Genomic DNA, 13,496 nt, shown 5'->3' with positions numbered 1-13,496 from the left:
CAAGGAAGCACTCCACTTCCCTTGGCAGTTCACACCGCCCCCCCCAGCCGCTGCCCTCCCTCCATCCCAGACCGATCCCAATGCAGAGTGACAGAGGGACCCCCCCCCATTCACACTGATTGCACCCAGGCCCACAATAGGCCTGTCCCCTTGACACTGTCTGATGCCCACTGGGCAGTGCCAAGGTGCCCCTGGGCAGTGCCAGGGGGCACAGGCTGGCACTGCCAGGGTGCCCATGCCCGGGTGGGGGGGGCACCACCCCCCGCCGCTCGATCCCCTGGGGGGCCCCAATTGCCCTCCCCTTCATTCCGGCAGGGTCTCCCCGAACGTGGGGAGCTAGTCTGAACCCCACCAGAATGAAGTACTCCTGGTGGGGTGGGAGATTCGATCAGGACCTGAAAGGTCCTGATAATTAACGAATCTACATACAGTGCGGCCCCATTATAACGCGATGCTTGGGGTCCATAAAATGTTATCGTTAATAAAGCGGGGTCGCGCTAAATCGGGGTTCAAGAAAATCAGTGTTCAAACTGACTCAATGTTGACCTAACATCCTAAAACACCGCCATTATCGCCCTATTGACCCGTTTTTTGCACATTTACCATCTGGCAAGTAAATTACCTTTTAATTAAAGAATTCCGCGAATAAATCGTTGTTGTTACAGTAGAAATTAAAACACAAATTAATTGTTAGTGAAGCTTTTTAATAAACAAAACAAAACAACAACAGTTTATTTCTTTACAAAGTGATCGAGTGTTCCTTGCTTGAATGTAGCATTTTGCTGGCTGCGAGCGGAATCGAGAATGTTTCTGAGTTGGAGGATTTTTATGTGGTCCACCTGCTGGGTCTCCAGCCAACGGAGGCGTGAAGCTTATCTTTCACAGAAAAGGATTTTCTTTTTGTCGCAGTTTGTTCCATTTTGATCTAAGAAAACACAAAATTAACTCACCAAAAACTTTTCAGTTCCCCGGGAAGAGCAAAAAAAAGGGTCCAACGATTCATCGCGTTATATCCGAATTCGCGCTAAATTGGGGCACGTAAAATCGGGGTTTCACTGTATTTAAAATAGATTTTAAAAAGATTTAAATTACTTACCTGTCTTCCTGCCGCTTTCCAGCGTGGTCTGGCGGGCAACAACTCACCGGCCCTGGCAGATTTGCATGCGTTCTCCACGCATGCGCAAATCCCCGTTCAAGGCCGCAGATGCGCATCTTCCGGCCGCAATGGGAGAATTGTGGCCGAGGAGTGTGGAGCCTAAGCGCAGAAACGTAACATTGTCCTTCTGTTCTGCCTTGCCACTGAAAGGAAGGGACATAGAAAAAGTGTTAAAAGATTGGAATCCTTGACTTTATATCAGCTAAAGATTTGTGGCTGTAATAGCAATTACTCTCCAAGCCATGGGAAAGCTAGAAACCACTTTCTTTGTTCTATTGTTGAGGTTTTGAAGTTAACTTTGTTTTCTGATAGCACAGAACCAAACAAAGGATCATACAGCCAATAAGGAACAGGCTCAAAAATAATTAAATTATTTAAGACATTCAGATTGCTGGGAGATTTTATTGAGGGAGATTCCCAAAACAGATCATGTGCAGTGCTAAACTGCAAGAAAACCTGAGGTTAACTGAAACACGATTTACCAAAAACTTCATCATCTTTTTTTACATTAGCTCCCCGGATTTGCAAAGGAATAGCAAAGTCACATTATTGGGTGGTACGGTGGCACGGTGGTTAGCACTGCTGCCTCACAACGCCAAGGACTCGGGTTCAATTCCCAGCTTGGGTCACAGCGCGGAGTCTGCACGTTCTCCCCGTATCTGCGTGGGTTTCCTCCGGGTGCTCCGGTTTCCTCCCACACTCCAAAGATGTGCAAGCTAGGTGGATTGGCCATATGAAATTGCCCCTTAGTGTCCAAAGGTGTGTAGGTTAGAGGGATTAATGATATAAATACATGGGAGATAGGGCCTGGGTAAAATGGTCTGCCAGAGAGTCAGTACAGACTCGATGGGCCGAAAGGCCTTCTTCTGCACTGTAGAGCTTCTATGAAAACTCTACTTTATTGCCTATCCCAAGATGCCCTCAAATCTGAAACAATGTAAAACTAAGTAGGCTAACTGAAGGAGCATTCTGAGTCAACCAGAGCTGGGGCTGGAGATGGGAGGGGATAGTTGTAATTGACTACTATCCTTGAAGAATGAGCCTGTTGGTTGTTTTTCCAACCATCTGGAGCTTATTGGAAGGTACAGCTATTGAGGTATTATAGAACCAGAGAATGTTTAAGGCACAGAAGAAGGCCATTTCAACCTGTCATGTCTGTGCTGGTTGCCTGCAAGAACAACTCAGCTAGTTCCACTTCTTTGCTCTTTTGCCACAGCCCTGCAAAGTTTCTCTGCGAGTGCTTATCCAATCCTCTTTCAGAAGGCAAAAATGAATCTGCCCCCACCACACGCTCAGACAAAGCATTCTAGATCCTGACCACACATCATGTAAAAGCTTTCTCTCAATGTTTGCTGTTGGCTCTTTTGCTGCTCACCTTAACTTAACCTCCTCGGGTTCTCAATCCTTCTGTCAAGACAATAGTTTCTCTCTAACTACTCTGTCTAGATTCCTCATGGATTTAAACACTTCTATCAAGCCTCCCCTCAACTTTCTCTTCTCTATGGAGAAAACTCTCAGCTTCTCCAACCTATCCACCAAACTGAAATCCTTCATCAATGGATTCACTCTCAAAAATCTTTTCTGCACCCTCTCCAAAGACTTCATCATCTTCCCAAACTCTAAAATGAGCTGCCAAGCATTGGGCGCAATACTCCAGCTGAGGTTGAAGCAATGTTTTATAAAGGTTCATCATAACTTCCTTGCTTTTGTATCCTATGCCTCTATTTATAAAACTCAGGATTCTCTATGGCTTTTTAACAACTTTCTCAACCTGCCTACCATCTTCAACAATTTGTGCACATATATTCCCAGGTCCTGCTCCCCTCTCAAATTCTTTCCTTTATTTTGTATTGCCTCTCTTTTTTTTTTCCTTACCAGATGAATCATTTCATACTTCTGTGCATAAATTTTCATCTACCATACATCCACTCACTAATATTTTTCTTTTGAGGAAGTAACAAGGAGGATCGATGAGGGTGGTGCAGTGGATATTGTCTACATGGATTTCAGAAAAGCATTTCACAAGGTCCCACATGGCAGACTGGTCAGAAAAGTGAGATCTCATGGGAAATAGGGGAAGGTGGCAGGGACCCTGCTGTAAAGATATCCCCTGGGACAGGAGTAGAGTGTGTCTCGCCTCTGCTCCACTCCATCCAGCATCCTTGTGAGGGCCCCCTCTGAAAAGCGTGGTGCTGTCTTCTTGGCTGCCACCCCTGCCATCGTTAAGGAACAAGTGTGGGGAGTGCTGGGGTCGCTATTTATATGAATCTCCCCAGTGATTGCAGCAATTAAGTTGTTGCGGGACAGGTGAATCAGGGGGAACATGCCACTGGAGCTGCATGAAACTCGTGGGCATAAAAATTATCACTCATGAGGCATAAGATTAGGCCCAAGATCACTGGTGCCATCAGTGGGAAACATACTTTCAGCACTGGAACCAATACTCTGCCAATCTTTTGCCCTAAATGTCATTTTAGGTAAGAAACCCAATGTGACTTTCGCCACCATGCCAGAATCAGATCACAATTTTCCCACACATTTTTTGGCAGAGTGGTGAGTTTTGCACCACTTTTGAGTGGGGCTAAACACGTCAGCAAGGCTAGCTTCACAGAGATGGGCCCCGTTTTTAAAGATTGCCCTGATCTCAAAGTGAAAATGAAGACCCCACTCTGTCCCCCACTAATATCAGGGAAACCCCACTCATTGAAGGCATATTTCCTCATACCCTCCCCAACAAATATTGCCACCATCTGGGCATTGGGGTCCTCCCGATGGGTCTTTCTTTATGCCCCCCACTTCATGGGCCCCTCAAGTCCCACTCCACTGGCACTTCCCTGGCACTCTGGCAGTGCCAACTGGCAATGCCCACCTGGCACGGCAAGAGTGCCAGAGGGCACCACCAGGATGGCACTGTCAAGGTGCCAGGTGGCACTGCCCAGCCCTTTCTCCTACCACCCTGTGGCTTTAATGGTCTCCGAGTCCCCCGGCCACCATGCCTGGTCTTCATTACTGGAGACCAGTAGTAATGCTCGCCGAGTTCCTCCTGTGCCCAAAGGTCAGAGAGCAGGGAGAATCCGGCATCAAACAGGCTCCTATTTAAATATGCTAATCTGATTCCCGCCTTTACTGGGGTTTCTCTGACGCCGCTCTGTTCCAACGCAGCCTGGAAATCACAACCAGTGTCTCTGGAACATGTGCAGCAGTGAGAATCAAGAAGATGGATTAGCATTGCAATTGGGAATCTCAGTCATCAGTTCCTGGAAACAACCAAGACCATAAACCTACTAATCTGTGTTTAGTCGCAATCCACCTCCCATTATTTCATTACATGCCTCAATCCCTTTTCTTTACAGTTCCTGTCCGATGCCTCTTACTTCCTCTTGAACTCAGTTACACAAATAGCTCCCATGAACTTCCCCAATTACTTATTGTTTAAAAATGTCCATCTGATTTCCCATCTCACTTCTAATTTCATTGTCTAACCTTTAGCCGTTGCTCTGGAATTCTCTTCCCAAACCATTCAGCATTGCCCCACCTTCCATTGTCCCCTCAAAACCTATTCCTTAAACAAAGGTTTTGGTTCTCTCCCCGAGTTTTAGTCTGTCTCTCAGCCCTTTCCACACTCACCTTCAGATATTTCAATACAGTAAAGAAGTTTTACCATTTTATTCAGCGGTGACTCCCTGGATTTGACTCTTTTAGTATACTCAATTAAATTGTATGGAATATCTTTGCCAACCTTTTGCAAAGTAAGGACAACAAAATATCCCATAATCTTTCCCCCAGAACTCAAGTTGTTAATAGAATCATAGAATCCCTACAATTCAGAAGGAGGCCATTTGGTCTATCGAGTCTGCACCAACCCACCTTTTTATCTTGCCCAGGCCCTATCCCCATAACCCCATGTACTTACTCTGCTAACCACACTCCCCCAAACTACATATCTTGAGACACGATGGGGCAATTTAGCATGGGCAATCCACCTAACCTACACTGCTGCTTCACAGCTCCAGGACCTGGGTTCGATTCCCAGCTTAGGTTACTGTCTGTGTGGAGTTTGCATGTTCTCCCCATATCTGCATGGGTTTCCTCCGGGTGCTCCGGTTTCTTCCCACAGTCCAAAGATGTGCGGGTTAGGTGCATTGGCCATGCTAAATTGCCCATAGTGTCCCAGGATGTGTAGGTTAGAGGGATTAGTGGCGTAAATGTGTGTGGTTGTGGGGATAGGGTTTGGGATGGGATTGTTGTCAGCGCAGATTCGATTGGCCAAATGGCCTCCTTCTGCATTCTAGGATTCTATAATTTCTATGATCTTTGGAGTCTGGGAGGAAACCGGAGCACCCGGAGGAAACCCTCGCAGACATGGGGAGAACATGCAGACTCCACACAGACAGTGACCCAAGGCTGGAATTGAAACTGGGTCCTTGGCCCTGTGAGGCAGCAGTGCTAAACACTGTTTCACCATGCCGCCTGTTCAGGAGCATCCTTCATCCATTCCTTTCACCATTGATTTATGGAAAAGGTTGCAAAGGCAGGAACTCATTGTGGTGTGGAACATATTGAACAGTAATAATTCTGTTTCTCTTCACAGATGCTGCCTGACCTGCTGCAAGTATTGCCAGCAGTTTTCTGATTTTATTTAAGGCTGTATTGAAATCTGGATCAGGATGATGCTGGTGGAGCCCAAATGGCCACGGGTGAGAAGACTGTTGGTGAGTAAGCGCCACTTGCTAGTGCTGTGAATGATGTCTCCCATCACTATGTCGATGATTGAGAGTAGGCTGATGGGGCAGTAACTGGGCGAATGGGATTTGTCCTGCTTCTTATGTACGGGACATAAACGTTCTCACATAGATGCCAGTGTAGTGGCTGTACAGGAGGAGTTTGGGCAGAAGCATGGCTAGTTCTGGAACCAAGCCTTAGCACGACACCTAGTGTAGTCATCAGGGCCCGCAGCCTTTGCTGCATCCAATGCGTTCAACTATTTGACATCACGCACTATAAACTGAATCGGCTTTGGTGAGAGAGCTCAGGAGTGATCAAAATGGATCATCCACCCAGCACTGGTGGCTGGAGATGGTCAAATGCAGTTGCCTTTTGCACTTCTGTGCTGGGATCCACCAACATTGAGACTGGGAATGTTTCAGGGCCCCTATCCTTCTATTAGTTGTTTATTTGTCCAAACGCATTGAAGGCATTCAATCAACTTGTCTTGAATTTAACACTTTATTCCTGTGTTACATTTCTGTGTTAAATATTTTCACCCCATACTGTATCCTTTATTTTAATCTGAACCTTTCAGGAACATTGCAGTTGCTTTTAATTCTGATGATTGGTACTTTTATGTCCTATGTAACATGGTTCTGCAAAATGCGCAATTATTAATAAATGATTAGCTAAAAATGATTTTAAAAAGAACCTGTAAGAACCTTATATCAATGTATAATTCAGTGCATAGTGAAGTATTACACCATATGAAGGTTTATGTTGAAGTTGGCCATTTTCCAAAGCCATATTTTTATTATCTCATCAATATTCACCTCATTAAACATATTCATTTATTGGACTGATTGGCACCATTCATAACGTGCCCACAATACAGAGGGGAACACCCGAATGGACATTCGTTTAAATCCCCCTCTGCACAGCTGAGAGACCTTTAATTCAAATTTGACAGAAGATCCTTATTCTGCCCAGCAACAGCACAAAGCTACATTTTAAAACGGCCCTTGGCCAGAAGATCGGGATATCTGCGAGTCAAGACCTGGCAGTGGGATATATGGCACAACTGTACTGTAAATAAAATATTATGGGAATAAAATGGCCAAGGCAGGCAAAGAAACTTAATAAACCAGGATAAAAAGAATAAAAGATTAGATTAAATCCCCCTACACACAGCAGGACAAAATGACATTAACACCTAATCTCGCAAGCATAGAATACAGACACAAACATCGGAGGTCGATTTAGATAAGGGGACACATCGAGAGGATAATGGGAAACACATTAAAACACCGGGGCAAGAAAAGACAGTCCCATTAACACGGACACACACCATACAGATGCAAATTGACAAAGTCTACCAGGGAACTTCCTGACCGGATAGGATACATATTCTTAGTGTTAATCTGTTCGAATCAAAATCTTCAGGGCAGCAATTAAAGAATCCCGCCACTTTTTAAGTATTGTAAAAATGTATGAGCAAATGTTCCCGCTCGAATTTGGATTCCTATAAATATCCAGAGCGAATGTGTAACTGTTGAGATCATCGTGGCCAAGCCACTGTTTCTGAGCTGGCTACGCGGGTCTCCCTTGTATCCCAGTAATTGTACAATAAAGAAAAACACTTTGAACCTTGCCTTGAGACTCGACCTCCTTGAATGCACTGGTACAAGGGATTTTTCCCTACAACAATGTGGAGTTGGATGTGTCAGTGTTGTATCAGGAAGATACTGAGCATCTGACAAAAATTAACCATCAGAGTCATGCCACAAATAGGTTTGAAACAACATGAGCTTCCGCGACATATGATGACTGTGTGACAAGTCATTTACAGCCTATACATTACCAATGGTTGCTCAGGTTAAATCACTTAATTGGGTGTATCAATTTAAATTTAATAAGCAAGAGTTGTTGTTTGTAATATTCCAGAGCAAAAAATCAGAAGCTTCTGAAAGTACAGGTAAGTCCTCACCTCAAAAACCAAGACATCATGCTCGATTTTCTTTCCAGAGAGGCTAACTGATCAGCAAGGAGACCGATTGTTCACTGTGGTAACATGGCCCCTTTAAGGGGCTATCCTTTATGGGCCCAAGGAGTGGCAGCACAGGAAGCTGGGCCAATCGGAAGCGAGGGTGCACGTTCTGGGACTGGGCGAACCACAGCTGGAGCCAGGAAGGAGAAGAGAGTAGACTTGTGTATATGTTCAGTCAGACCCTTAGCGTGTATATGGTTTAGATAGATTAATAAACCCTTTCTTGTTATTGGAGCCATATCAAGTCATCTCCAGTTATTACATTTACCATCTATGTTGGGATCATTTCATATGTAATGTTATAGCAAATCTTGATTTGTATTACATATGAAGTCGCTGTTGAAGGGGTGGCTGAAGATTAGTTTACAGAGAGCTTGCTTGTCCTGTAGGGGTCCATCTGTGATCTCCTCAAATGTTGAAAATGTTTGATGAGAGAGACTTCTCCATGGAGGATCTGTCCAGGATTGTTTCTTTTCCCTCCATGTAATCAGCTCCAACTCACAGGCGATTGTCTTTCATTGTATTTGAACTTGGGATGTCCTGTAGGGCAGATTCCCATGCTCGGTCGGCTGTAGAATAGAACTCGGAATTCCCATGTGAACCACATGACCAACCCTGTGAAGCTAAGCTCTGATGAACATGCTCTCAATACAAGGTATGTGGAGCCTTGAAACCACTTTGTTGTTCAAGGTCCTGCTACTTGATGCTGCAGACAGGTCTCAAGCAGTGAAGGTAGAATGTATCTAGTTGCTTTCTGTGACGTTAATGGGCTGTCTCTTCCTCACTGGTGAACTGGTTTGAGAAACATTGCCTGGTTGTGGTAAACCACTGTTAGCTTATTACCTGTATATGTGACATGTCTGGACACATCCCTGCCGGCCCTACCCGAGACTCCTCCCCTCCCTGGTCCAGGTATAAAGGCGACTGCTCCCCACCCCCCTGCCTCAGTCTGGACCAGTTCATCGGCATGGGTGTGCTCCAAGTCTTTTGCTAATAAAAGCCTATTTGTTCTTGCATACAAACTAGTCTTTGCTCAATTGATGGTGCATCACTTTGGCTTTTGCTTTCAAACAAGCTCCATGCTTTCTCCATAGCCTTTGAGCGACCCTACTGAATGCAGGGCATTTTTTGCAAGGCAATCGATGATTTCACCATCCAAATTGGTGTTGTTGCAGCGGATACAACCAAGATAGTATAACTGGGAAATAGTCCCTGTAAAACTTAAACTTAAATATACTCACAGGTTCAGGATTAAAAAGGAGGTCGTCACATGGTGGAAATAATGAACAGGATCAAATTAACGACAACAGCAAAATACTGATGGACAGTGGATCACTTGCTTGTAACATGGCAAATTGCAAAGCAATAAAGCAGGCTAAAAAACATAAAGGCTGGGATTCTCCCAAAAAAATTGTAAGTTCCCAACATGCAGGAAGATGGGAGTAAATCCTGCTGGTTTTTTTAGCGTGATTTCCAGAATGAATCTCCAACACTCAGCATTGCAGAGTGCCTCAGCGGGATTCATTCTGGAAAGTGGTGGGCGGGGCCTATTCCCACCCAAAAGGCCGGCAGCATAGTGCTGAGTGGGCCACTCCGCATGCACCGATCTGTCAGTGCGGAGATCAGTGCATGCGCAGTGGCCTCCCATTGCCAGCTACTCGAGCAGCGCAGCGGGCTGGGAGAATCACCCTCATTATGTGAAGCTAGCTTCAGAACAATGACATATTTAATAATCTTAGTCTGGGTTGCAGGAAATGAAGAGGAAAGGGTTAATATTCATGTTGAAATTCTTAAAATTGGCTTCTGGCTTGAATAACTGCATCACACCTATGATAATATGTATAAAAATCCTTAGTCAGCAAATCTAAAATAACAGTAAGCTGAAATGCAATAAATTATTACGCCATTCGTTAGTTAACTGGGTTAACTGGAATTTCAAACATTCTATGCAAATGATGTGACCACACAAATGATTTATAAGGTGAGGTTTCAGAAATTTTCGTGCAGAACAGACCAGGGGATTCCAAGGCAAGTGTCAATCTGGCTGGCAATCTCAAATTTTGCGGTTAATGTACGTAAGTGAAGTTGGCTGTTAATCGTTTGCGCATATTTTATTATTAAGTCAAATTTAATTTTGTTCATGACTTGATCCTTATGAAGACTTTAGGTCCATTTAGTTGTACCCTGATCTTGTACATGTTTAAGGTGAGTGGACATCTTACAGCAATAATATTTAATCTATTAATACAGGGCACGTAGAGCAAAGCAACTCTTCGTGAAGATCTTTTTATGCATCAACAAGGTTCAAGGCATTTATTAAAGACTTTCTTTTAATTTCAGTGAATGATTATTGATGTAACACAGGTGAATTTTAGTTCATTTTGGTCAATTAAGTTGTTTAGTGACTTACTAATATTTTGTTGCTGGCATCATGAAATCCAGTGTCAAAGAATTCCTTCAGTGTATTCCCATCTCAACTCACCTAAATTGAATTTAATTACTAACACCATCTCTGAATGACCAGTCCTGTCCTTAACTCATGATGGAATGTGTTTTTCTTTCAGAATGACAGCCCTGTGGTTCCTGGGTGTGTTGCTCACTGGGATTTTCCTATCGCAGTCTGATGGAGTTGCAACAGGTAAGAGGTTGAACCCAACTGAATACTCTGTCTCACGTAAACTCTATGAGAGATTGAATCTGGCTCCACTGGTCTGACTTGTGCAATGTCAGAATGAAAGACGCTGGCATTCCCAAAATCTATCTCAGTTTGAGGAAAGAGCAATAAGGAGATGAATAGGAGAAGGAAACAAGAGAGACTTGGGGAATCTCTTCTGGAAACTAGAAGCAGGAGTAGGCAATTCGGCTCTTCGAGCCTGCTCCACCACTCATTTTGATCATGGCTGATCATCAAATTCAATATCCTGATCCCCTGATCCTGTCAGTTTATAGAAAATATATGTCTTAATAAAGACATATCCTTAAAAGGATCAAGCTGAGTACAAACACCAATCTTACACCATGGAAAGTCTGATACACAAAACTTTGACACTGCTCTTGAATGAAGACATGGGATAAATTCCATATTTGGCCAAATTGAGTTAATCTCTGCAATGGCTCATCATTCTCAGATGTGAAGAAAATCATAGAGCATAATGTTGTGACACTGAAATAATGTAAAACTAAGTAGGCTAACTGAAGGAGCATTCTGAGTCAACCAGAGCTGGGGCTGGAGATGGGAGGGGATAATTGTAATTGACTACTATTCTTGAAGAATGAGCCTGTTGGTTGTTTTTCCAACCATCTGGAGCTTATTGGAAGGTACAGCTATTGAGGTATTATAGAACCAGAGAATGTTTAAGGCACAGAAGAAGGCCATTTCAACCTGTCATGTCTGTGCTGGTTGCCTGCAAGAACAACTCAGCTAGTTCCACTTCTTTGCCCTTTTGCCACAGCCCTGCAAAGTTTCTCTGCAAGTGCTTATCCAATCCTCTTTCAGAAGGCAAGAATGAATCTGCTCCCACCACACGCTCAGACAAAGCATTCTAGATCCTGACCACACATCGTGTAAAAGCTTTCTCTCAATGTTTGCTGTTGGCTCTTTTGCTGCTCACCTTAACTTAACCTCCTCGGGTTCTCAATCCTTCTGTCAAGACAATAGTTTCTCTCTAACCACTCTGTCTGGATTCCTCGTGGATTTAAACACTTCTATCAAGCCTCCCCTCAAATTTCTCTTCTTTGTGGAGAAAACTCTCAGCTTCTCCAACCTATCCACCAAATGGAAATCCTTCATCAATGGATTCACTCTCAAAAATCTTTTCTACACCCTCTCCAAAGACTAAATCACCTTCGCAAAATCTAAAATGAGCTGCCAAGCATTGGGTGCAATACTCCAGCTGAGGTTGAAATGTTTTATAAAGGTTCATCATAACTTCCTTGCTTTTGTATCCTATGCCTCTATTTATAAAACTCGGGATTCTCTATGGCTTTCTAACAACTTTCTCAACCTGCCTACCGTCTTCAACAATTTGTGCACATATATTCCCAGGTCCTGCTCCCCTCTCAAATTCTTTCCTTTATTTTGTATGTGAAGAAAATCATAGAGCATAATGTTGTGACACTGACACTTGTAAAGGAACCAAGAGTTTCAAGCAGGTTTTATTTCATGGAATATTCATCCAGAGATGTGTCGACCATCTACGATGAGTCTGTTGAAGTCTTTAAATTAAAGCAGAGGGATATCTGCTGAATACATCTTAAAGGAAGAATTTACTGAAGTTCCATGTTTGGGAAGTAATGATGAAATATCTGTTGTGAATATTAGGAGGGAAAAAGGGGAATATTTCTGGCTTCTGAGACTTGGAGCAGGGGAATATGTCAGGACTGTAGCAGAATGCAATCTCTTCAAAAATCTACACCAAAACGGCACAAAATGGCCAGTGATACAAAAGGATCTGCCTGGTCAGTTGAGAGTCAGTTGTATTTGGTGACATTCAACAAGAATAAATGTAAAATTAAGAGATGATGTAGAACCAGGAATGTGGATATTAAATGACAATGTTTCTGAAGTGAGAGATAAGAAAAAAATCTACAGGTTTCTAAAAAGTTGTAGAATCATCAATTTGGTCTTCACAAACAATAGGAAAGAATGTAACATATTTGGAATGTATAACTAGGGGTGTGACTTAAATATTCCACATACTTGAGCATACCATTTCCCTTATCCTAATTCACATCAAGTCTCATTCACTCATCACCCCCATTGCTGGCTGATCCATGGTGGCTCCCAGCCCATTCCATTTTAAAATTATTCTTCTCCTGTTCAAGTCCTTCCATAACCTTGTCCCACCTTATTTCTATAACCACCTCCAACTCAACAATCCTCTAGCAACTCTGCGTTCATCCAACTCTAGGATCCTGTGCGCCCCTCCATACCTTTCACTTCACCACAGTAACTTCTATTTATATAATGCTTTAACTCAGCAAGATGTCATAGGGTGCTTCACAGACATGTAGTCAGACAAAAATTGACAGAGCTAAAGGGCAAATGTTGAGCAGGTGACTAAAAACCTGTAGAGCTGGGTTTCAAGGATTGACCTAAAGGAAAAGGGAGATAAAGCGGTGAAGAGGTTTACAAGATCATAGGATCCCTACAGTGCAGAAGGAGGTCATTCGGCCCATCGTGTCTGCAACAACCACAATCCCACCCAGGCCCTATTCCCGTAACCCCAATTATTTACCCTGCTAGTCCCCCTGAACTAAGGGGTAATTTAGCATGGCCTAACCTACACATCTTGGGTCTGTGAGAGGAAACCGGAGCACTCGGAGGAAACCCACACAGACATGGGGAGAATGTGGAAACTCCACACAGACAGTCACCCAAGGGCAGAATTGAACCTGGGTCCCTGGTGCTGTGAGGTAGCAATGCTAATCACTTGCTTCCATGCCGCCCAAAATAATTTCAGAAACGTAGGACCTAAATGCCTGAAGCATGGCTGATAGTGTCTTTCATGTTTTTTTTCTGTTGGTGACAATTAGTTAAACATTTCTATTGCTGGGGTCCACTATCTGTTGCAGATTGTATATTCC

At 43.6% G+C, this 13,496-nt stretch overlaps 1 protein-coding gene across 1 annotated transcript in view; it reads left to right on the top strand.

Moving 5' to 3' along the window:
* Positions 1 to 8,515: 8,515 nt before the first annotated feature.
* LOC144501884 (myeloperoxidase-like) overlaps positions 8,516 to 13,496 on the top strand; it is a 39,130-nt gene continuing 34,149 nt past the window's right edge. Inside the window, exons 1-2 of the mRNA XM_078225923.1 lie at positions 8,516 to 8,565; positions 10,475 to 10,548. Of these exons, the coding sequence (XP_078082049.1) occupies positions 8,516 to 8,565; positions 10,475 to 10,548 (124 nt within the window). The remainder of the gene's footprint in view (positions 8,566 to 10,474; positions 10,549 to 13,496) is intronic.

The sequence above is a fragment of the Mustelus asterias genome, chromosome 12 (assembly GCF_964213995.1).
Source record: "Mustelus asterias chromosome 12, sMusAst1.hap1.1, whole genome shotgun sequence".
In the NCBI taxonomy this organism is placed as follows: domain Eukaryota; kingdom Metazoa; phylum Chordata; class Chondrichthyes; order Carcharhiniformes; family Triakidae; genus Mustelus; species Mustelus asterias.
Note: the sequence above shows the minus strand (reverse complement) of the source record. Positions and strands in the feature narration are given on the sequence as shown.